Source organism: Botryllus schlosseri, chromosome 11 (assembly GCF_051294905.1).
Source record: "Botryllus schlosseri isolate E-star chromosome 11, Bs_hap1, whole genome shotgun sequence".
NCBI classification, from domain to species: Eukaryota; Metazoa; Chordata; class Ascidiacea; order Stolidobranchia; family Styelidae; genus Botryllus; species Botryllus schlosseri.
In genome coordinates, this window is record NC_137246.1 from 25,766,779 (window position 1) to 25,790,232 (window position 23,454).

Sequence of the window (23,454 nt, forward strand, 5' to 3'; positions counted from 1 at the left end):
AAACATTGTTTAAGGCATGTTTTAAACAAAGTGCTTTAAAACACCGTTTGTTTTAAATGCAACCAGGTTGGATAAAACGACTGACTCCTCTCACTAGATGTCGTAATATCGCGGAAGGTCTTCCCTCCACACTCGATTCGAGATCAACTTCAGAATCACAGCTTAGAACCTGAAAGTTAATCTGAACTCCTCGTTCAATCCAGTAAACGGCAACCGAAACGTTATCATGCGTAAAGTCATGGCTCAGTGCATTTCTCGTTGTGTTGAAATAATTAGAAGAAACTATTCATTTTAAAAATTGACGCGACACAAATAAACTACGACTCCTGTTCTGCCATCGACACTTCTGGTTCCTCTTTGGTTTCTTCCTCAGCAGCTTCTTCGGGTTTCTGAGAAAACGAATTCAAAATATAAATTTATATTACAAAATTAAATTTCGTATTGAAATAAATACTTGGCATACATTTGGCAGAAATTAATTTCCATACCGGTGACGTCATATTTTTGATACGATTGTCGATATACAATGTTTCCTCCAATTCTCTGTTAGTTGCTGACGATTACCCCTGACGAGTGTCAGCCGAAAATATTCGAGTTCATTGCAATATGAATATATTTTTCGATTGTATATAAGTGTTATAGAACGATTCTTCCGACATAACGGAATCATACTCTTCAGTACGCCCCGTTACACCAATTTGTAACGACTAGGGCTGGGCACACTTATTCGAGTACTCGAATCTGAATCGACTATTAATTTTAATGATTCGATTCGAGTAGTAAAAGACGATTTTTTCGAGTACTGAAATTGTACGCTCCTCGCAACTGAAAGTTAATGAACTAACGAGAATTATAGTTTTGATATTATTTTCCGCTGAGGAAGCCTTGAAACCTTGATTGGCCGTGTCGTAGCATGATAGACATAGTACAAAGCTACGAACGTTAGTGGAAATAACACATTTCCGAAGTCATGATCGTTCCACAACATTGTCAAGAAGTGAAATGAAGTCGGTAAGGTCGAAAACATACCGAAGTATAATTACTGTGACGGGTAACAGGCATTATATGTTCTTCGTGGTGGCATAAAAGGTACATATTTGAACGTTGACATAGTATATTCTGTTGTGACGTCATAATGAGTGATACTCGAATACTCGACTCGAAGCATTTTACGTGATTCAGAATCGAATCACTCAGGTACTCGATTTTGCCCAGCCCTAGAACGACCGACAATTGCATCAATTCAATAAATAATCGTTTCACAGTTTTAGGAGGCGGTTTACGCCGGCCTTGTGAGGCACTGTCTCTATGACAAGCAATTTCAGCCAGTGATATTATCATACACCTATTCCTCGCTTTCTATAGCCGAGATAAGAATTCAAATACAAGGCTGATAACATCAACTGGGATGATATAGTATAAATTTCAGCCGTACAGTATCACCAAACAAAGTATCGATGGACAACTAAAAAGACTTTTTACTATCCATTTTGATTCGGAATTTCATACGACGAGATATACATATGGAAATAACGATGGGGACCAAGATATTCATTCTTATTCTTGAAATAGGCTTCAAACTCATTAATTTGTTAACGGTATATATTGTACGATACTTCGATATAGAGTACACAGTCGTGGCGGATCTGAATATCTTAATCTTGACCGTGACTTTCTCCATACTATCCCACACTGTCAACGCGACACCAGTCGTGGAACAATATTATGCTAGTGCACCATTCAAGAGTTGCAACTAGGGCTACATTTAAAACAAAAATCAATTTGACGTCATGGTGGAATGACATTGACAACTGAAAATATAGGGTAAATATAGCTCCTTTGATGAAATATCCACGTACTAAGCTGTTGAACCGACTACTTTGAGGTTTCCAATCATCCCATATCGTATACGTCGGCAATATCGGGTGGTGATCGTCCCTAAGCTCATACAACATGTTTTTTAGAAAGTATTTACACCAGTAGTTACCAACGTGGGCGAAACACATTTTTAAGGCCTTTATTTAAAACATTTGTTTAAAATGCAACCCTAGTTGCAACATATGCACGAAATTGTGGTACTCCAAACTTTCGTATCTTAAAATCTACGTAGTCACTCCAATTTTAAAGTGGTTTTCGTACCTCTCCGTCTGCAGCGGGCTGGGCTGTTGATTCGGATTCAGGCTCCTGAAAAGTTATATTCAACAATAAATTCTCGGCATAGTCTATACAGGCATCCAGACCGCAAGGTAGAAGGGTAAATATCGGGTTGATAGTAATCTTTAAAATGAGGGTAATTCACTCTTTGCCTATATCGTCGCGGTGGAATCACAGTAGCTTTACGTCCATTTTCCAAATTTTGAGATCCATTTTTCAAATTTATAGGAGAACAAGTTTTTCTTCTTATTCGGCCACCAGCACCCTCCTAGGATTCTTTCACGCCACTTCGCGAACTGACAACCATAGAGCCAGACATCTCGTGCTTCTCCGTCAATCACAACGAATGCTACAGTTCGAAAATTAAATCTTACTTCAGCGTTAGCCGCCGACTCTTTCTCCGGCTCTTCTGTCTTTGGGCTCTGGAAAATTGCACGCAATACAAACAGACATACAGACCGGGAACTACCAGTGGAGGTACACTACTATCAGCACCCCGGTAATGTATTTGTATATCAACGAATGACAGATGGTTAAATGGCATCTACTTTTTCGATGTAATCAAGTAGCTTTGCAAACTGGCGCTACTGAAGTATTTTTTTTTAATATACTTGATCAGTTTGGTAGGCAAAACTACATGTTTTTTAGACTTTGGATTTTTAAAAGTGAAGTTATGGTTTGGAGATAAGTTTGCAACACTTTCATGTGTGTTGATTCGCCATAATAGTGATCACAGTATTGCTGGATATTTTGTCGAAGATTACACCTCTTTGTAGAGGCATTAATCAATTTGCATGTGTCGCGAAGATGCATCTTGCAATTGCGGCAGTAGCCAATTTCGATCAACATGCGCCCCGTCGACCAAATAACTTTCGAAACTATGCACGAGTACTTCATTGAGTTCATTTTTGATTTTCACTTAAAATAGCTACTTTAATTGTATTCGAGTAAATGTTTACGGTCTCCATTCTATTCTTTTCGAGTGTAGTCACACTGACTACTTTGGCCACCTCTGATAAATACACCTATAGGCTCATGCTCAATACATTGTTGGCCTGATGGTTGCATTTTACTCTACACTCACCTCGGCTGCTTCAGCCGCCGGTTCTTCCGAAGCAGGTTCCTCTACCTTCTGTTCCTAACAAGCACATAGAGAGTTGGTTACAACAGATCAAAATATCGGGACAATGAGACTGACCTCTGTGGTCTCGGCAGCGGGTTCCTCCGACGGTGCTTCCGCCGTGGGTGCTTCCTCCGTGGGTGCTTCCTCCTTCTGTTCTTCCTATAATAGAGATAACATATTATTTCTGAGACAAAACGCAAGGTATAAGGTTGATGAAAACTCGCCTCTTTGCTTTCAGGGGTGCTTTCAGGGGCCGGTTCCGCGCTAGCTTCTTCGGCGTTACCAACCTTTAAAAACGAATGATATGAAAGGAGTGATAAATACAAAATTGCTACCCTAAATCCAGGGATATCTGAAAGGAGTTTTAGACATATCTGGTCAAATCATATACAAATACATCTATATAGGCCTATCAAAGTTTTTGGGGTTCTACGGAATGATCTTGAGCTGTTGTTGCAATTTTGATGACTAAAACGGTAATTGCGGATTATCGAGCTTCTCTAATGAAAGCAAGTTGATATCGCTCAAGGTCAAAGAAAATGATTTGATCAATATTCGAGAAAATCCACATTTTTGAAATGACATTTTTATCTGATGCCGGTAATACCTTTTTATTCAAAAAATATAACGTTTTTTATACCTCAGCATCCGTTGGCGCTTCTTGAGTTGCTTCTACGGTTGCCTCTTCTTGGGCAACGGGTTCGGATGTCTACACAAAGAAATAACATCTTAACCAAATTGCTACCCATAATTATGGTTCGGCACAATCATTCTTTCTACCAAGACTTATATTAACAACTAGAATTATATTTTCGATGTTTTTCCTAACGTGGAAGCCTTGAAACCTCAAATGGTCGTATCACAGCATACAAAACATGTAGTAAAATGCTACCCCCTATAGTGGAAATAATATTTTAGTGAAATCGTGGGCTGCACTCTGCAGCATTGATACGAAGCGGTTGATAAAATACCATTGACCGGCATTATTTTCTTTGTGGTCACATAAAAGCCCATATTTAAACTTTTCACGTCATCCATAATATTCTTAGGTCGCCATATAATGAGTATTACTCGAACACTCGATTCGGTACACGATTTTGACAAGCCCTATACTAGTAATGGTAGCTGGAGTTCTGCGATTGGTGCAGATTATCAATATATTTAGTTTAAAAATGGAAAAATAAAACATAACATGTATGTACCTCAACATCCGCTGCAGCTTCTTGAGGTGCCTCTGCAGTTTCCTCTTGTTGGGCAACGGGTTCTGATTCCTACATAAAGAAATTACCTCTGTACCAAATTGCCAGGCACAATGATAGCTCAAAGTGTGGTCAGAATTACCGAAATGATAGCCCGACGACAGGCGGGAAAATTGTAGCGTAATTTTGTGAGTGACGTCGCTAGTATGTGTTTTGAACCACATTATTTAAGGGGACTAGCACCTCAACAGGGCTAACTTGTGAAGAGCTGCCTAATCACCATAAAATTTTCACAACTGCTAGGTGTCGCTATGTTACAAACAACTGCACAGAATTCGGATTTGACAGAAAAAGTGCGCCGGCACGCGAAACACGAATCTCAAAATTGTAATGGCCTTTTTCCGATCTAGTGTTTTGGGAAGTACTAGAAAAGTCCTGCTTGTTGTTAAATTTTGAAAGATTAGGTGCATTTTTTTCAAAGTTTGCTGTGCGGTTACATAATTCAGAGCACTAAACATTTTTTACAGCCAGACTATTCAGAGTCAAGTGTACCTGTTTGATGCTGGTGCGATCAGACTAGATGACCTTCACGGTCTTATCGATCATTCCTATCTAATACCGAATTCTGTGCATGCATATTTTCTGTACCACCATCACTGCCGTTTGTTATGTATTTTGGTTGGATGAAAATAAAGACTCTTTCTCTTTCTTTCTCTCTCTCTCATGGTAGACCAAGGTAAAAAAAACTTTTAGCAACAAACATGCCCGGATAATCTAAAAAAACTCAGAGTGAATCATTTACGACAAATATAATTAAAATTTCACAATGGAGAAAAACACTATGGAACATTTTCGCATTAAAAGAAAATACTAACGGTATGTCCGGTATTTTTACTTATTTTTTTAATAAAATAAGGAACGTAAGAAAAGAGTTACTATGTTATTGTTCCCAACCAAAAAATAAATATATTAAAGGTGCTAGTCCCCTTAATTGTGCAGAATGAAGAATGTGTTGAAGTCTTACTTCCTGTGCAGGCGGTTCTTGGGGTGCTTCCGTGGGAGCTTCCGCGGGCGCTTCATCTTGTGCTGTAGGTTCTTGTACTTGCTGAAAAGTAGATAACAAAACATACAATTAGCTGAAACTAATAAACATAAAATCAGATGTGGTCAGTATCGATGTTTACTTCTACGTTTTCCCGAGTACTAAAGTAGGTTTTTTGGCAAAAATTAGATTAGAAATTTACGGAGTTGCTTTTACTTCTACTTGAGCAGCAATACTGACAACGTTGACAAATTCTGCATAAAATATGAACTAAATTTCCGTAATAAATTCACAAATAAAAAAAACGTCGATAGTTAGAATTTCGACATTATCCAGTGTGCACCGATAGTGTTGTCTACTTTTCGTCCACGAGAAACAACGAAGCGGTATGTATCTTATAAAGAGCTCACCTCGGGCTCAGCAGGCTGTTCTTCTTTACTTGGTTCAGGCTGGGTTTCTTCCGCGGCCTGGGTTTCTTCCGCGGCCTGGGTTTCAGTTACCTCAGCGCTAGCGTCTGCGGGAGCTGGAACGCATAGTGTTTGTTAGAACGTAAGGAGATAAGGGATCATAAGAAAGGATTATCGATCAGTTCCGTTCTGATTCATAATATCACGGGTCCGTCTGCTTGTTAACAAAGATACTCACTGGGGTTGTTCAAAAATAACTTTTGTAATCACTAATCATCACAAACGGCCGAAATGGTCAGCAAAGTTACTCAATTACCAGTACAAGTAGTGACGTGACATTCTACTCAAGTATAATACTAAATAGTTTACATGAGAGAATATCACGTCATTACTATTAAAAAATGGTCAATAACGTTAGTTTGGCCGTTTCTGCCGATTGTGATTGCAAATGTGTGCACTGTGCAATGTGCAATGTGCATGGTACATGTTTGTACATTAGGGCTCTTCAAAAATGACTTTTTTTCTCAAATCGTACTGGCTACTTGATAAAATTGTTAGGTTACCTAATTTAAGCCTACACAAAAAATTTGGTACAATTCCAGCCTGTAACCGCTTTGCTACAGGAGAATAAAGTTTCTATTTATTATATAAAAATGAATAATGAAGATTTTGAAAATTTTCTGTTCACCCCATGAAAGTGTTAGGCTGTCTATAGAAACGATGCTGACCAAATCTGGTTCAATTCCAACCAGCGGAAGCGGAGTTATTGCCGTCGAAAAATTTGGATTTGAATAAAATAATATTTACGGTGACCGATTCTTTGTTTATTTATTATAGTTGTGCTCACCGTAAATACTATTTTATTCAAATCCAAATTTTTCGACGGCAATAACTCCGCTTCCGCTGGTTGGAATTGAACCAAATTTGGTGAGCACACTTTCATTGGGTGAACAGAAAATTTTCAAATTTTTTATTATTTATTTTTATATAATAAATAGAAACTTTCTTCTCCTGTAGCAAAGCGGTTACTGGCTGGAATTGAACCACATTTTGTGTGTAGGCTTAAATTAGGTAACCTAACAATTTTATCAAGTAGCCAATACGATTTGAGAAAAAAAGTGATTTTTGAAGAGCCCTATTGTACATGTACATTGTACAACTATGCCGACACGCACGAAGTAGAAGGACCCCAATAACACAATGCTGGCAGAATGTATTCGATTCGGTCAATACGAATCATGAAAGTTACACTTTGTTAAGCTCGATTATGGATACATCCTATTCTTCGCACAGATGCTTGAACGTATAGGGACATGAGAGTTATAACCACGATATAATTCAGAGTAGGGTTCTGTTTTCGTGTGCTGCCTTTTGGTTGTGGATATACACAATCTTTCGTAGCAATGTAGCAAGCAAAATAGTGTCTTGGCCGTTTCGTAATCTATATACCCATCTGAATATGATGAATACCAGCCCACCTTCATCAGCGGGTTGTTCTGATTGCTGAGGAGCGTCAGCCTCTGTCGTTGATTCTTCCTGTTCTGCTTCAGTCTAAACAAAAGCGCGAAATATATCACAATATGTCGATGTAGAGTAGGTGACGTATCGAATATACTCTCATACTGATACGCGTTTCAATTTGGCGACCGTACGGCCCGTCAACCTTGACATTGGATACAGAGAAATAGAAAATATAGCCAAAAGAAAACGCGCGAGTATGCAAATAAACCGCTCGCATCCGCTTACCTCGACTGGCGATTGAGAACTCGATTTGACCTCGATTTGTTCCTGTTCTGTCTCTGTAATGTCCTCGGGTTGAGCCTGCTCTAACACGACAGCTTGATCTGGCGCTGATTCCGTATCGTTCTGGCTAATCGGGGAACTGTCTTCAATCAATTCTTGTTCTTGTTGGCTGCGCGCAGCACCGACTTCATCTACTGGCGATTCTACTGCTTCGGGTTCTGCTACTGTATTCTCATCAACAGCAGCTGAGGCATTTCCATTAACCAATGCAGATGAATCAACGGCTTCGTCCTTTATCTCAGTTGAGATTGGAACAGTGTCATCAATCTCGCTTTGCGAATCAGGTTTTCCGTTTTCTCCTGATACATCACTGTTGTCTGCGGATGCCGGTAAATCGGAAGCGTTTAATTCTTCCACTGGTAGGGCTGGCGTATCTACCTCGGCCTCGCCCTGATTTTCAGTGTCTTGGTTAGATTCAGCTTGATCTTCCATGAGAGACGCTTCAACCTCTGGTAAGCGGTCACCTACCACCGATCCGTGTTCCGCTTCTACCGACGCCTGATCTACCGCTATCATTTGTTCAGTGTCTTCTATATCCGGCGCTACAATAACGGCCGTTAATTCCTGACTGGTTGACTTGGCTGTTTGATCCTCTGCAGATGGTTTCGCCAGATCTGGGTTGCTTTCGTAATCTTCTTGCGATACGGCACTCGCGTTCTCAGCAGCGGCTGTCTCAGCGGGTTGTTCCACTTCGATTTCAACTGCGGCCACTTGAGCGGCTATTTGCATAGGTTTGGAGACTTCTGCATTTTCACAACCTACTATAACGACACTCTGTTCTGACTCAAGATCTGTCGAATTTGTCTCAGCTAAACCTGACTCCTCTTGATTGTTAGAAACGAACGATATTTGCTGAGAATCAGAAGCCACAACGGCTACTTCCTCGAAACCTGACACTGCTACAGATTCCTGCACTGCCTCATCTTTTGAATCTACTACTGACAAACTGGACTCATCTGGATTGCTAGAATCGGGTGATACTAGCTGAGAATTAGAGGCTGCACCTACTGTTTTCTCTTCATCTGCTACAGCAGTATCCTGCACCAGCTCAGGAACCTCAACATCTTCCTGATCTACTGCCTCTGTAACGCCCTGATCCTTTTCTACCGCACTACCTGCTTCCGAGACAGAAGCGACATCTACTGCTTTTTGATTCCCAATGGCCTGTCCTACAGCTGGCGAAGATTTAGGAGCTTGAGGCACCGTAGACGCAGTCGCTACAGCTGGCTTCGCTGTGTCAGAATGTCGCCTCTGTCCCGGGCTGGCTGGACTTTCCAATATGTCCGGTGTTGTTTCGCTAACGGTGACGTAAAGCGACGAGGCGCTGTCGTGTCTTGTACCGGTAGTGGCGACGTCGTCGATTGTTAAGACTGCGCTGTCTATGGCGTCCGCTGATGTCCCGGCGGCCATTACTGATGATGTGGATGCAGAAGACAATCCCCTCAAATATTCCACGTCTTTGTGAGTCTATAGATCACAGAAGTAGTGAACTTAACTGGCTTGACTTATGGCCACGTGCAGACCTGGACAACTAGATGACTCTACATGTCTATTTAAACTAATTAGAGCGAAATGTTAGTAATCTATAGCTCTAATCTATATAATTGGTGAAATGTTTCTCTGCTCTAATTTTAATATAATTCTGATTTGATATGAGCTGAACTTGACTTTTGTTGTGCTTCTTTCTAAATAAGAATTTAATTCTATTTCCAAGATTTTGGGAATTCAGCATTTCAAATTCTAATTTTAATTTGGAGATGCTGAAAATGTTCTAGTCGCCCAACCCTATCACGTGAGGTATAATCACTTTGACGAGTCACATGCCGACAGACTGCAAGTTATACATAGGCTACCAATACCTAAACGTTTTTACCGATCAGATTTGAGACTTTTTGAACACGCAGAACATCTGTAGTGGCTAACCAACATTTGGGAATATCATATTCCGAATATCCCAATACTTGCCGGTGATTGTTGAGGTGAGAGCGATTTCCTGACCTGGAAACCCCGGAAGGAAGCTTGTATAAGGGTGGCTGCTTTTGCTACTTCGGGGTCATCTGAAATCAAAGCGCATATTCGCCATCATGCCTAAGTCAGAAAGAGATAAGCCATGCTTTATCGTTGTGAAATATTTTATTTGACTTTCCACTGCCGCGAATAGCAATCGTCTAGCAACCGTGATCAAAGTAGATTGAACTATATATGGATAACACTACGTAACAAAATCGTATGGAGTTTTTGTTTGGCTTGATTGTTCCTTGCTACTTTGGGTGCGCTGTCTCCGCAAAGGTCATTATGCTTCCGTTATCATCGATTATTAACCCGCTGTGGGTTGAGAGTGGGGCAGGGCTAAACTGCACTGCACAACAAATAGCGCAAACCCCATTTAGTATTATGTTACCATTGTTGAACTGTGGGTTCACTGCAGTTATTATTATATATATAGTTATATAGCCTACGCAAAGCTATAATCTTCGACATATATTCAGTTACCGTGATATAGAGGCAGGCTATTCCTCTCATTAAAAATGACTGCTTTCTACTTTGTAAAATCCACAGTTTCTTGGAGGTACAGAACTTCAAAATACAATTGAATAGTATATTCATATTGAAAAGAACCCGACTATTTTCGGCTGGCACTCGCCAGGGGTAATCGCCAGCAACTAGTAAAGAATTGAAAAGAACAGCGTATATCAACAATCGTAGCACAAAATATGACGTCACCAGCATGAAATGTCGAATACGAGAGCGTTCAATGTACTATTTTTAGATGAGTTCGTGTATCATCTAAAAATAGTACATTGGACGATCTCGTGTTCGATATTTCATGCTGGTGACGTCATATTTTGTGCTACTATTGTTGATATACGCAGTTCTTTTCAATTCTCCACTATAGTTGCTGACGATTACCCCTAACGAGTGTCAGCCGAAAATATTCGAGTTCTTTTCAATTTGAATATACTATTCAAAATCCACAGTGCATAACATAAGTAATTTTGCCGAAAACATGTTAAGTAAAAGTGGAAGTAGTGTAAAACCTACTTGAGTAGGCCTCCTAAAAAATAAAGTACTTCGTTACTGGCCACCTCTGAAGTAGAGAAGGTGATGTAATTAGACTTGGACAACTGATTCCAGTTGTCGAAATAGACTACTGCGGAATGCCGGTAATCTAATTATAATTTATTTTATGAGTTATTTGTATACTCTAATTCTAATTATAATCTAATTTCAGGTTTTCCTGGAAATGCCACAGGAGAACTGCATAGTGCGAAACGAGCCAAGCTTGCTGTAAACAGACATTTGTCATTCTCATCCTTATAAGAATGAACTCGTATTTGATAAGAACTAAACTGCATTTTGATGTAATTCTTGCGAATTCAGTAAAATATAATTACAATCCAATCGTGAAGAAATTGTGTAGCTGCAAATCTAATTCTCATCCCGCTTGGACAGGGGGAAATTATATAGTTCTCCAACGCTAAATGTAATGTCGTTTTCGGTAGCATAGCACTCACTTAAATCAGGCATTTCCTCATCGGCTTGTTCGGATGCTGCTGGTTGCGCGGCGGGCTCTTCATCTTGCGTTGGTGATTCAACAACTGGCTCGTCTACGACGGCCGGCTGCAATTCTCCCGCTCCCGCCGTTTCAGTTATTCTTTCGTTGATGAGATACGCCGGGTCAGGAACGCCATCTGAAATTCGGTATGTTTGAAAACCCTTCAGCCAATGTATGAGACAGTATACCATGGAGAGGCATACTTGTGCTATGCACTATATCTTCCAAGAGTATCATACCCAGAGGTGGTCAATAACAAAGTATACTTATACTTCTTCATGGCATTACGTGTACTACCTACTCAACAGGTTGTGTTTTAGACTGTTATCACTTCTGCTTTTACGTAAAACTACATAGGAATGGGACGCTGTATATTTTTGTCCTCTATGTTTTTGTGCGACATATACACCGATCTGTGCATTTGTATATGCATACCATGAGTTCATGATGTGCATACGTTGCGGGACAACGAAGTTGCAAAAATAGCCTTTTAAAGCTTTTTAAATCTTGCACCACCCCTACATGTTATCCCGGAAATGATGAACTCCAAGCAGAGAAGCCACTTTTTTACTCCGGATAAGTTTGCATCATTTTTATGTGTGAAATCATTTCCCCGACGTTGTGAAAAACCATTACAATAACTGGCGAATACATTTTCGAGGATTGTACCTATTTGTAGCGTCACTAATCATATGCGCAAATCGAAAAAGTATATAGCTACCTCCGATTCACTGCCAAACATATGCGAACAGAAGTATTGAAAATGTATCAGATATGGTATGGAAGAATGTTGGTAAGGAAAATTTCACGTATGGTATGGAGTTATAGATGTATGGAATGTAAGTAAGTTCACGTTTCATTTCATATACCATCCTGTAACCTGCTTGTCACAACAGACCATCATCGGGCTTGGCACGTGACTTGAGTAGGCCTATGTATTGACGAGCGGATGAAATATCAAAATAATCATAACCCTGACCTTCTCGTTTCTGTAAGAGATGCTTGAAATAGGCGGCGGCAAATTCCGGGATGTTGGCCGGTTGTTCGCGCAATATTTCCCTCGTCAGATGCTCGAGTAGGCTCTTGAAGCCTGTCGGGAGCTGTAGCTTTACTGAACCGTATCGGACTGACATCTCGTTGTAATCAATGCTAAATTAACACATCACAAGGTAATAAGTTACTGGGTACAAGGTACTGCAGTAATCTAATAACAAATGATTTTGTGTGGGTAGAAACTGTGTAAGTGATGGCTATATCTTTATTCTTTACAACCCTGATTGAATGCCTGCTAGCCTTCAGCCTGCGCTATTTTTAGCATAGGTAGTAGCATCATAGGATTTGGTTTCAGTCTAATTCATCAACAAATTGATGATAACATGTGGTGCGTTTCCAGTTGATATGGTCATGGCAAATCCATTTGTAACATCAATTCACACCCACGTAAAAACGATAAGATTAACAAGTTTTGTAAGTCAATTTCAAAACAGCCTTCGGGGATCAGAGAAAGAGACGAACAGACGCAAAAATGTATTTGTTTTGTTCAGAAACTTTCAGCAATGAAGTCTCATGAAACAATTAAAAAATACAGAATAAGCATAGCGATGGATCATATCGTTTGATACGGATTGGCCCATGATCTGATCACAGTCACTGTCCGTGGACTGAATCAGTAAGACGTACAATAACCAACAATGGTCATCGCTTATTGACTCCGGAAAATCTGTCTAAATCTATCTAATAGGCTGCCCTCGCTACGGCTAAATACTGTGCGTATACACACAAACAATGCGACAACTGAACGACCATACCGTGCGTAGTAACCCGCTGTTGGGCTTCATATACAATGTCCAAAATTTCGCTTCTTTAACGTGTACATCATACTCGTCGAAAAATGCGTAGCATTCCATTGAAGCTTTACAACTACCACCGGTGCGGGTTAAGATATGCCTCCTTGGTTTGGATTTACAATGAGTCGCAAGAAAAACAAAAGGGTCTTAAATCGCGGCATTGTCTCATCACCCAGTTTGGTCGTTCGAATAACAATATACCGATGTTAATTGTTGATGGGGGCACAAACCGCCTGTATCTAAATCGGTGTTTCTTGTTTCATACGCCTGAACCGATGCCATAGAGAAATCTTAAATCATCGCAATTAAGCCTGGCCACAGCCAGAATAATAGTTTCAGTACTTTGTCCGTGGAAGCCTTGAAATATCGGTTGATCGTACCACAGCATCCAAAAATGTAGTACGAAGTTACGGACGCTATTGGAACCGATAATTCTGTGAAGTATTGATAAGCCGGACAGCATTGTCACACAGAGCATACAAATAGGTTTGGTCGAAAAAATTATACCAAATTATCTTTAATTTGGAGTGTAACTGATATTATGGTCGCAAAAAGTCATACATTTGAACTTTTCAATTGCTTTCTACTCTTGCGGCGTCCTGATGAGTGGTATACCTGAATACTCGATTCAAAACCTAACACATTTTGGACTTCGGAATTCAAACTAGTAACCGAATCACTCGGGCATCCTCGATTTTTCCAGCCAGCGTTGATGCCGTGTCTAATTTGCTACCGGGTTAATTGGCAGCTGCCTGATTTGGAACGGATGCAACGGGCCTGTTGTGTATGCGACATTTCGAAGTAAAAGCGACATGGCGTTTGACTAAAATCGCTAAAATCATGTCAGCACGAGCTTAACTCAGCGGCACAAAGTATGGAGAAGCACATTGTACATCAAAACCGGACTTAGACATGCCGTAATAACATTCCACGTATACTGGCAATACCAACAGAACAGCTGCTGTAGGTTATATGTGCTTATTTTACCAGTATGCAATGGTTTTCGCGTATTCCATTAGTGATAACATTCCTATCGCAGTACCACAATTTCATTGACATGCTTTATGCAAAATGCTGCAACGGATTCCCGCATTAGTAACCATACAATTAGCTCACATAACATACTGAGCTCGGTTTGATCTTCTCCTTCGTCGTCGCCGAGGCCAAGCGGAGGTTTGCGAAAAAGTTTCTTCAGCCATGTTCGTGTTCCTTCTAGCGCTATCTAATATGGTGTTCTTGAACAAATTTCTAAACTTCACCCGATCCTACAGTCTTACGCTTATGGTGCTTGAAATAAAACTTATCGAAATGAATATGCAGGTTCCATCAAACTTGCATAACATGCTGTTGATAAGCTTTTGCCGTGTATTGTGACGTAATAAGTACAAAAATCGTTAAGTGAAATCGCTGGCTTATGCTGTTGCTATTGCAAGTGCAACTCATTTCTTTACCACCATTCCGACGAAGTTTTTGCTAATATCATGGCCAGCACCAGACCAGTGGTAGATAAGGTTGCAGTATTAAAAACAAGTGTGGTTTTGGGACATGAAGAGGTCAGTACTTAATTTATCACTATCCGTAAAGGCTTAATTATACGTACTCGGGTCTCTTTTTCTCTTGACTTGCCGCTGCAGGGTCCACACATGACAACCTACCACTCTTCATATATATTGAATATGCCCCAGACTCTAATGCCATCGCGGGAACGACATCAGTTACCGCCGTCTGAGGTATGAATTGTGATTGAACAATTAGTTTACGAAGGTCAGCTAATCACAATCGAGATCAACTCATATATACCCAAGGAATAAAAAAAACACGCAACCCCCATTATGTGTTCAAAGATATTCCATCGAACTGAAGAGAAATTTCCATTAACCGTACATCAGGCTTCATTTGGTACAGCACCGAAATCGATTATGGATAAAATTCACCAAGAACACAAGCTCAATGTGGAAAGAATTAAGGTATGTCAGGGTGGGAGTTGTGGACATTTTCTGCTAACACTGTATTATCAGTTCGTTGAAAGCTTGTAAACATTATAATATTTGTTCAAGTGCTTTAACCGATATATCTTCACCATCAGAATATCCACCGCGAGAGATCGGTACCCATGGGTCGCCAATCGGACATTTCGTCAGGTGCACACCTGGCGTCTCAAATGAAAACTGACTACGTGAATGGCCATCGATCTGTTAGAAGTTGGTCAAAAATACAACGTCCGAACCTGCCGCAATTTTCTGCGTCTGCAAGTTCTTGGGCTGAGGAGGTATTCATTTCAGAATGCAGATATTAGAATTCTACCCAAATCGGCTACATTACGATGATACTGATGTCATTTGTTTTCACAGGATCCGCAAAGAGATTGGCATGGAAACAGTACTGAAGCAGCTCATCAGTATCAATGGCCATCGCAAACTTACAAACCCGAAATTCACAGAATAAAATTTACTAGGCACGATAGCTAAACAGTTTGCGAGAATTGCTCTAATGAAACACGCATAGTATTTAGTTTTTCTTAATATAAGATGATGCAGCAAAAATAATAAAAACAACTGAGAACCAAGCAATGATTCGTGCTATCGAAATATCGGTTGTCGATTACGGCATGAATGTGGGACTATCAGAAATCTCTATTATTTATTAAAGTTGGCAGTATTTGACAACCTCATGCTATGAGCTATACACACGACGAACATGATATTTTTCGCTCAAACACATTGATAATATTCGAGCGTGAGTCCGGCAATGTTCTACGAAGAATTGAATAGAGTAAGAGGATTTTTTTTGCAATATTCGAGCTGTTATATGCTATGGTTCAGAGTCACTGAAATACAGTTCATGTTTCCATCATTTCCCCGAACTCTTTTCGTTATATCGAGCAGGGATATCAAATTCATCTTCTGTGTAAACCACATCAGCAAGCGGACATCACAAAGTGTCGGCAATCCGTCATCGCGAGTTCACTAAAGAATTTGAAATCTGATTAGGCAGATCATAACGGTCCCGTTAGTACGTTTACTGAGACAAGAAGAGATCACGGGTTATTCTCTCGCGGTTTAACAATTTGGCATCCTACTATCAAATTGCATTACAATGTCAAGTATTAATTCACTCCCCCCACAGCCATAAAGCATGCTTTATTTTGATGTTGCAATACGTTTTGTGATACCGTAATGATGTAACTGACTCTGATCATTTCGTTCGATGGCTTTGCTTCAAAATTTCACCTCTTCTGATAGGACATGTCTTGTCTACACATGACATGTGCAATGAAATCACGCAATATAATGGCCGAATATAGATCATGAGTTCAATAGTCTTATTTGAAACGGAATCTTCCCTGATGGCTATTTACTGTACTGGCCAGGTGGGTTGAAATCGCAAACAGTCCTCATACTAAAACTATCTATACGTTTCATGTCTAAATATGCTCTACCCCCAACATCGAATTTTCATGATAAGACATGTCACAGAGGGGTAAACAATACTAATTGAACTAAACCAGTGAGGTCGCCAGAGGTGGTCCTATACATAGCATTTGTCCTCGATATTACATCACAGTAGAAAACATCGGCGTAGTTGTGTCGAATATTTAGGCATGATGATAGTTGGTCTATTCCTTGACGAAGAAATGATCGTTAGCTTAAATTATCTAAATTGAGGAAAAGAGTAGGATTCGTTTACGTTTGTCCACTCAAATAAAGAAATATGTAAAAAGAAAAGTGGGCAATAAAATTTTCTATTCTCGTTATCGTCTGACGCAACATATCGATTGAATTGAATATGATTAATTCTGATTTCACGCAGATGTAGTCAATAACGAAGCAATTTTACGTTTCGGAGTAATTGTCTGGGTTTTGATAACTTGCACTATACCTATACTCAAGTGCTTATGTTTTATTACTATACTTCCACTTCTGCTTTACTGTTTTCAATTTTTTATGCAATACTATAGGACTATAAATATACCTACTTATTTACTTACTTACTTGAAAATCTCTATTTCTACTATACCATACGTTACTTCTAGTTCTACTTGAGAACCAGCGATGACTACTATGACAAGCTCTGATCCCATGTAGCCTACATAGAATATTTTTTCACGTCAAAAGATCATGACTGTCATGACAGGATTTCCTGTGGAATGTCAGACGATAGAGTCTATCTTCCTATAATACCAAGACATGTAATGTATAATGCGATACATAAGACGTAATGCGATGCGACGATTTATTACAGTCGCCTTATGTCGGGTAGCGATGTTTTCGACTCATGTAACACCGATAACGTTCAAAATGCCGAATTATTTTCATCAACAGACTTTTTCGTCCGCATACTTTACAGTCTCCTAACATATTTGTATCCGAGTAACTGCTAACCGCCCGAATATGCGGCGCAAGGGCAATGTTTTTACTCCTCGGCGTGCAACCATCGTCACTCTTTTGGGAATATGTTTATCTTGCTTACAGCAAGCTTCGTCGTCAGAAGGTGAGTGATTTTTCTAATTTAAAGCAAATAAAAGATGGCTGTAATGTCGCGAAAAATCAAACCCATGGATTTTTCCGGCAGCATATATATATACCTTGCTTTTTCTTAAGTGTAGAGTAGGAGTATGATGTTGCACTAGAGTCAGAGCCAATGGAGGGCAAACAGGTGTTCTTACAAGCGAGCGAAACCATTAAAGCATGATTTTCACAGAAAATGAACTTTATAATGAATAGATATTGCAAATCAGGGTGCTTTCTGCTCTTCCCGTTCAGAGACCAGTTCAGAAATACAAGGCTTCGCCTTAGAAAGTTTCGTCGACTCGTCGTATTGTACATTCGAAACGCAACGGCGTGATACCAATTGCTTAATTGCTAATTAGCTAATAAATATTGGAGATATAATTAGCATTTCAGAAGGACGGGAGAAGGACGGGGTGTAGACCCAACCTCCCTTGCGCAATGGGTGAATTCAGCCATCCATGCATTCTTGCTGCTGGGTGGCTTCTATTTTATGATGTTATGCGAATTGTTCACATTCTTAATTAATCATCGATGGATGCAGTCGCTGATTTCACCTCTCTTGTTTTTCAGTATATCCAACAGTTTCAAAAGAAGGTAAGACATTCTAATTAGTACTTTTCGAACACTGATGAGTTATTCTTAAACTGGAAAATATTGAGGAAGCTGGCGAATAGATATAGTACAGAATGATTTGAAACTTTCATTTAATTTTCAGAATTTGACTGTAGCGGCGTGGTGTACGACGGATTCCCGTTCCCGGCCAAAGATTTTGCAAGCCCATACACGTGTCACGAATTCTACAGGTTGCTCCTTTTCATTGTTTGGCAATATCATGAAATATGTACTCAAAATAATTAAAGAAATCATCAGATTTTATTAATCAACAAATAAATCGAAATCGATTTGATCCTAGTACTCCAATTTTTATATCCATCCCTATAATAATCGAAACCAGTCATCGATTTATAATTATATAGCATGCGGACATTGAAAAACTAGATTACTTCGACAACATAATCATGAACTCAATAATAAGTGTCAGAGTCTCAGTGATCATTTGATCATCCACATAAACATGATGTTAAGATGAATTCCTGAACTATTATTATACGGTCGACAATACACAGAAGTCGTACGCAGACTGAGCTGGTTGCGAATGATAGACGAGTCCTATTCAGGGCAGTCTTGTGTTATCAATAACGTTATTGTCGACTTGACAATCGATTTTAATCGAAATAATTAGGTCATCATTACGGTGGATCTACCATAATTCTAAATTATTATCATCGCTACTACGCCTAGGTGCCAGCCGGGGCATGACAAAGCTGCAAAGGTGACATGTGGCCCTATTGTGGGACATTCCAACATGCTTGCCGTTTATATGGACCACGCAGTCAGGAATTTCACGCTGGAGTGTGGACACCCATGGAGCGTCGATCCGCCATGCGTAAGTTGGATTAGGAATTTCCGGGATTTTACAGTAGCGATTTAGTTCCAAATGAAAATCAAACGAATATTTTTCAGTACCAGCCAGTGCCGTCGCCACAAGATCCGTGAAGAAAGAGAACCTACATTGAGAAAAAATGAACATTTTCTCTGATTCCAATAAAAAATTAAAACAATTTTATAATGAAAAAAAATGTAAATACGAATACTGTAACACTCAGAGAAGTACTGTCACATTCAGAGACTGAAACTTGCTGCATTTTCATATTCCACGTAGCTAAACAACACACTCAATCGAACGTAGGCCTAGCCCATGATTGGGCAAACTACGGCCCGCGGGCCGCATGCGGCCCTCCACGCCGTTCTGTGCGGACCGCGAGAGTCTTAAGAAACTTATTTAAAATATTGATAAAATACGTAGTAAAAAGCGAATTAATGCAGGGACTTGATCAAACTTTTTCTTAGTATATTTCACCATGATAATTCTATGGCAGTGGCTCTCAAACTGGGGTGGCGTACCCCCTTGGCGGCGTGAATGCATCTTAAGGGGGACGCGAAGCTGAGCTCAACTGAAAAAAATTTTCGCGCTCAGCGCGATTTACACCCCATTCATAATTATTGCTCTGTATTTCGTCTAAATTTCATATTTAAAAAGCTCTTATCCGCAGTCGGAACCTTCCATGCCATAAAACTATCCGTTAGGTATGCTAGCATCCTGGTTGCATTTTGTGATATGACGACAAGGGGGCGCGTAATCTTTCATCATCGTAAGAGGGGGGGGGGCGTGTTTTAAAAAGTTTGAGAACCACTGTTCCAAGGAAAATGCTTCCTATCATTATTTTTCATGTTTAATTTCTGGCGCGACAACCCGATCTCAAGACCCACGCAGATTGCAAGGTTTCAACTGTTAATCATCACAGAAATCCTAAACGATATTGACATAATTCGGATCACGAGTGTTATTTCAGATTGGCCACTCCAGTTTTATTTATTTCAGTGCGTGTCTTAGGTAGATTAATTCTCTGTATGCGTAGAATTAGGGTATTTATGTTTTATCTACACATAGTAGAAGCGTGTTTGAAGCTAACATGGTTTTGATGCTGTCAGCATTGTGTCTTCTGGAACTGAACCAAAAGTGGAATTAGTAAATCTATGAACAGATCGCTGCTCACAGATTTAAAATTCAATCCTGTTCTAAAAATCGGGACAACCGACTTTCATCACTATAGTTTCGACAAATAGATTATTGAGGTCGACCACCAGCCTATGAAATCTCGCCACTATTTAAGACGCGTGTACGATATCACCAAAGCAGTGTTTGGATTATTGTTAGCATATATATTATCTCCATGTCCTCACCATATATTCAAATACCAATGTTGCGTTTTGGTTTCTAACCCCAATTTTATATATTGCGGCCCGCGAATGGATTCAGATGTTGAATGCGGCCCGCGAGCTCAAAAGTTTGCCCACCCCTGGCCTAGCCTATATATGTAACCGGCGGAAGGGATCGCAATTTAAGTCATGCTATGCCTGAGCTGCATTGCTGAGCCATACTCATGATTAGGAAACGGAGAGATTTAAAGAAACGAAAGGACGTCGTTTTATTTTTGTCCATAAACGCATAAACGCACCGACTCGTGATATACATACACACGATCTGTGCATATGCATACCATGAGGGCATGATGTGCATATGCCGCTGGACAAGGAAGGTACAGATATAGCCTTGTACGGCTTTCTGTGTCATGCACTCCCCTTCCATGGGGCTATTACATGGGGCTATCCCAATATTGCATGAGCGCCAAGCGGGGAAGTCATGGATACCAGCGTTACAATCAGGTCTCTGATCTGACCAGGCCGGGGATCGAACATACAACCTACCGGACGCTTCACCATTACGCTACCTTGTCGGCTTAGGTTCGACAGGAAAATTCACTTATTTATGTAGTTTCATATTCAAGCTTGAATCAAAATCGTGATGAAATTCAGTTTGACAATAGTCTTATCATATCACACCGTTGTCCGGGCTGCGCGTTGTTTCTAAGTACGTAGTTTATTTTTGTCCTTGATGTTTATGCGGCGTTTGCGCCGACTCATGAAATACATACACACGATCTGTGCATATGGATACCACGGGTAGGCGCCTATACATGATGTGCAAATGCCGCTGGAAAAGGAAGGTGCAGATATAGCCTTTGACGGCTTCCAAAGTCCTCCATGCTATCCCAGTAATGCATGAGCGCAAAACAGAGAGGTCATTGATACTAGTGTTACTAATCAGGTCTTTGGTCTGACCCGGCCGAGTATCGAACCCACGACCGACCGATCAAGCAGCCAGACGCTTCACCATTACACTATAGCAGGGATTTTCAACTTCTCATATGTAACGGGCCGCATTTTAACAGCAAAAGACGCGGCGGGCCGCAGAAAATTATTACCATGTATTTGTGGGCTGCTACTGTAGCCTATTTATTAGTCGTATACGTGCGTTTAGAACATGTTTATGCATTCTAAAGCAATAATGGACTGTGTTCGTAAATTTGCAGATGATGTTTTTTGTAAGAATATGTATCTTCCAGCGGTGCATTACGGTAACTTTTTCATTACAGCGCCCATTATCACTTTGAGCTCTCAGTGATATGAGAAGAAGTCTGGTGTTTCGGGATCAACAATAGTTACAGAGGTCAGCTTTTTCAAGTTGATGTTTTTCGCTGGTCTCCTCCTCACGTTTGCCTTGCCAGCATTTCTCCTGCAAATATGTCTACTCTGATAAAATCCACCCAGATAATTAGCTATGCAGCGTGTGTGGACTGTGGAGTCGGTTGATTCGTCCAATGCCAGGCTAATGTAGTTTACACGGCAACGTGCAATAAAAGCTCGACTGACATTAATTCTAGTCTTCTGGTCACGGTTGCATCAGACAACTGTATCTTCGAAATTTGTCATGTGATGGTGTCCATTCTGCTAAGTTCCGGAAACAGCGAATATTCGCACAGTATGTTAAAGTTTCATTGAAATTACACTCTCAGGCAGATTTATTGGGTTTAGCGATATTCCAATTTTAACGATGCTTCGAAATATGGATTGCTGGGCTTGACACCTAGTCAGCAACGTTTTTTCGAGATCAGGCGATATCTATAACCCAGAAGAATCTTTTGTTGTGTCATTTGAAGCTTCTACGCTTCGTTACGACAATTATTCGGCGACAACAAATATGACAAATCGGTTTTCCATTTATATCTGAGAAAGCAAGTTCATTGTTCCACGCAGTGTTACAACCACAGTTTTCACCGTTTAATTTCCCGTTCCTTTTCCTTGTTTCTCTTTATACCATTCGCGGTGAGTGAAACACTCTTTAAAAATGTACTACGTAGCGGGATTCTCTTAAACCAGGTTCAGAGGAATGCAGATTCAAATTAACAAATCTAAACTCGAGCATATATCAAGAAACCAGAACACACCAAAGAATGAATATTCAGACGACGCAGACACGGTACGATAAGAGAGCTAAGTAGCTAAACTAATATGCAACAATACTGTGCGTTTATAATGAAATGTGTCGCGGGCCGCAAAATAAACGTATGCGGGTCGCGGGTTGAGAGCCCCTGCACTATAGGACAATATGATTACACTTCTCGTCGGTACTTGGGAGCACTTGTGCGCATGCGCCATCCAATGCGATGCGGATGAAGAAGCGCGGCCCAATATTCTCCCAATTACCGAGGGTTGAAGAAGCGACGACGTTGAAATCGATGCCACGGAGATATAATCGATTGGAATGAGATCTTTCGCGAATAGTTTTTAGCTGCAATTCGGATATGGTGTATTTCTGAGGAAAACGACTGCCGCCAAAATGTTGTTCAGGCCTTTAATTTAAATGTGAGGCCACATCTAGGGTTGCATTTTAGCATTTAAAACATGCGGTGTTTTAAAACACTTTGTTTAAAACATGTTTTAAGCAGTGTTTTAAATAAAGGCCTTTTTGAAAAAAAATGTTTTTTTTTTCAAGTGGTAAAATTATGCCATAATTGTGTAAATACTTTCCAAAAAACATGTTGTATGAGCCTGTGGACAATTACCACCCGATATAGCCGACGTATATCGATATGGGATGGTTGGAGCCCGCAAAATGGTCGGTTCAACATTAATAGTACAGATATCTCGTCAAGGGAGCTGTATATTTACCCTATATTTTCAATTGTCAATCCACTATGACGTCACAATTGAATATTGGTGACGTCATGACTAAAAAAACATGTTTTAAATTAGGGCCTTGTTTTAAACATGTTTGTTTTAAATTGATTTTTGTTTTAAATGCAGTGACCCTTTCACGTTACTGTAATCTAATGTAATGGTGCTGGCT

General features: G+C 40.1%; 3 protein-coding genes across 6 annotated transcripts; 2 read left to right on the plus strand and 1 right to left on the minus strand.

Moving 5' to 3' along the window:
* Positions 1-231: 231 nt before the first annotated feature.
* LOC145450394 (uncharacterized) lies at positions 232-14,452 on the minus strand. 4 transcript variants are annotated; one of them, XM_080328918.1, is made up of 16 exons: positions 14,257-14,452; positions 12,264-12,433; positions 11,244-11,420; positions 9,694-9,785; positions 7,672-9,195; positions 7,404-7,476; positions 5,929-6,041; positions 5,501-5,581; positions 4,480-4,548; positions 3,918-3,986; positions 3,502-3,564; positions 3,353-3,436; positions 3,239-3,292; positions 2,529-2,576; positions 2,140-2,184; positions 232-389 (listed from the first exon to the last, which is right to left on the minus strand). In XM_080328918.1, exons 1-16 carry the CDS (start codon positions 14,328-14,330, stop codon positions 318-320), a joined length of 2,808 nt encoding a protein of 935 aa, XP_080185044.1. In that variant the 5' UTR covers positions 14,331-14,452; the 3' UTR covers positions 232-317. The 4 variants fall into 4 exon arrangements, with proteins under 4 accessions (XP_080185044.1, XP_080185042.1, XP_080185043.1 ...); XM_080328916.1 differs by having other exon boundaries at positions 14,248-14,452; XM_080328917.1 differs by having other exon boundaries at positions 3,353-3,432; positions 3,498-3,564; positions 14,248-14,452.
* A 71-nt stretch (positions 14,453-14,523) lies between these two features.
* On the plus strand, positions 14,524-15,651 carry LOC145450442 (uncharacterized). Its single transcript, XM_080328971.1, has 5 exons — positions 14,524-14,684; positions 14,766-14,861; positions 14,976-15,098; positions 15,218-15,400; positions 15,483-15,651. Exons 1-5 carry the CDS (start codon positions 14,613-14,615, stop codon positions 15,597-15,599), a joined length of 591 nt encoding a protein of 196 aa, XP_080185097.1. The 5' UTR covers positions 14,524-14,612; the 3' UTR covers positions 15,600-15,651.
* Positions 15,652-17,522: 1,871 nt separating this feature from the next.
* LOC145449928 (uncharacterized) lies at positions 17,523-19,282 on the plus strand. The gene is made up of 5 exons (XM_080328367.1): positions 17,523-17,622; positions 18,213-18,236; positions 18,358-18,445; positions 18,945-19,089; positions 19,167-19,282. Exons 1-5 carry the CDS (start codon positions 17,523-17,525, stop codon positions 19,197-19,199), a joined length of 390 nt encoding a protein of 129 aa, XP_080184493.1. The 3' UTR covers positions 19,200-19,282.
* The last annotated feature ends 4,172 nt before the right edge of the window (positions 19,283-23,454 follow it).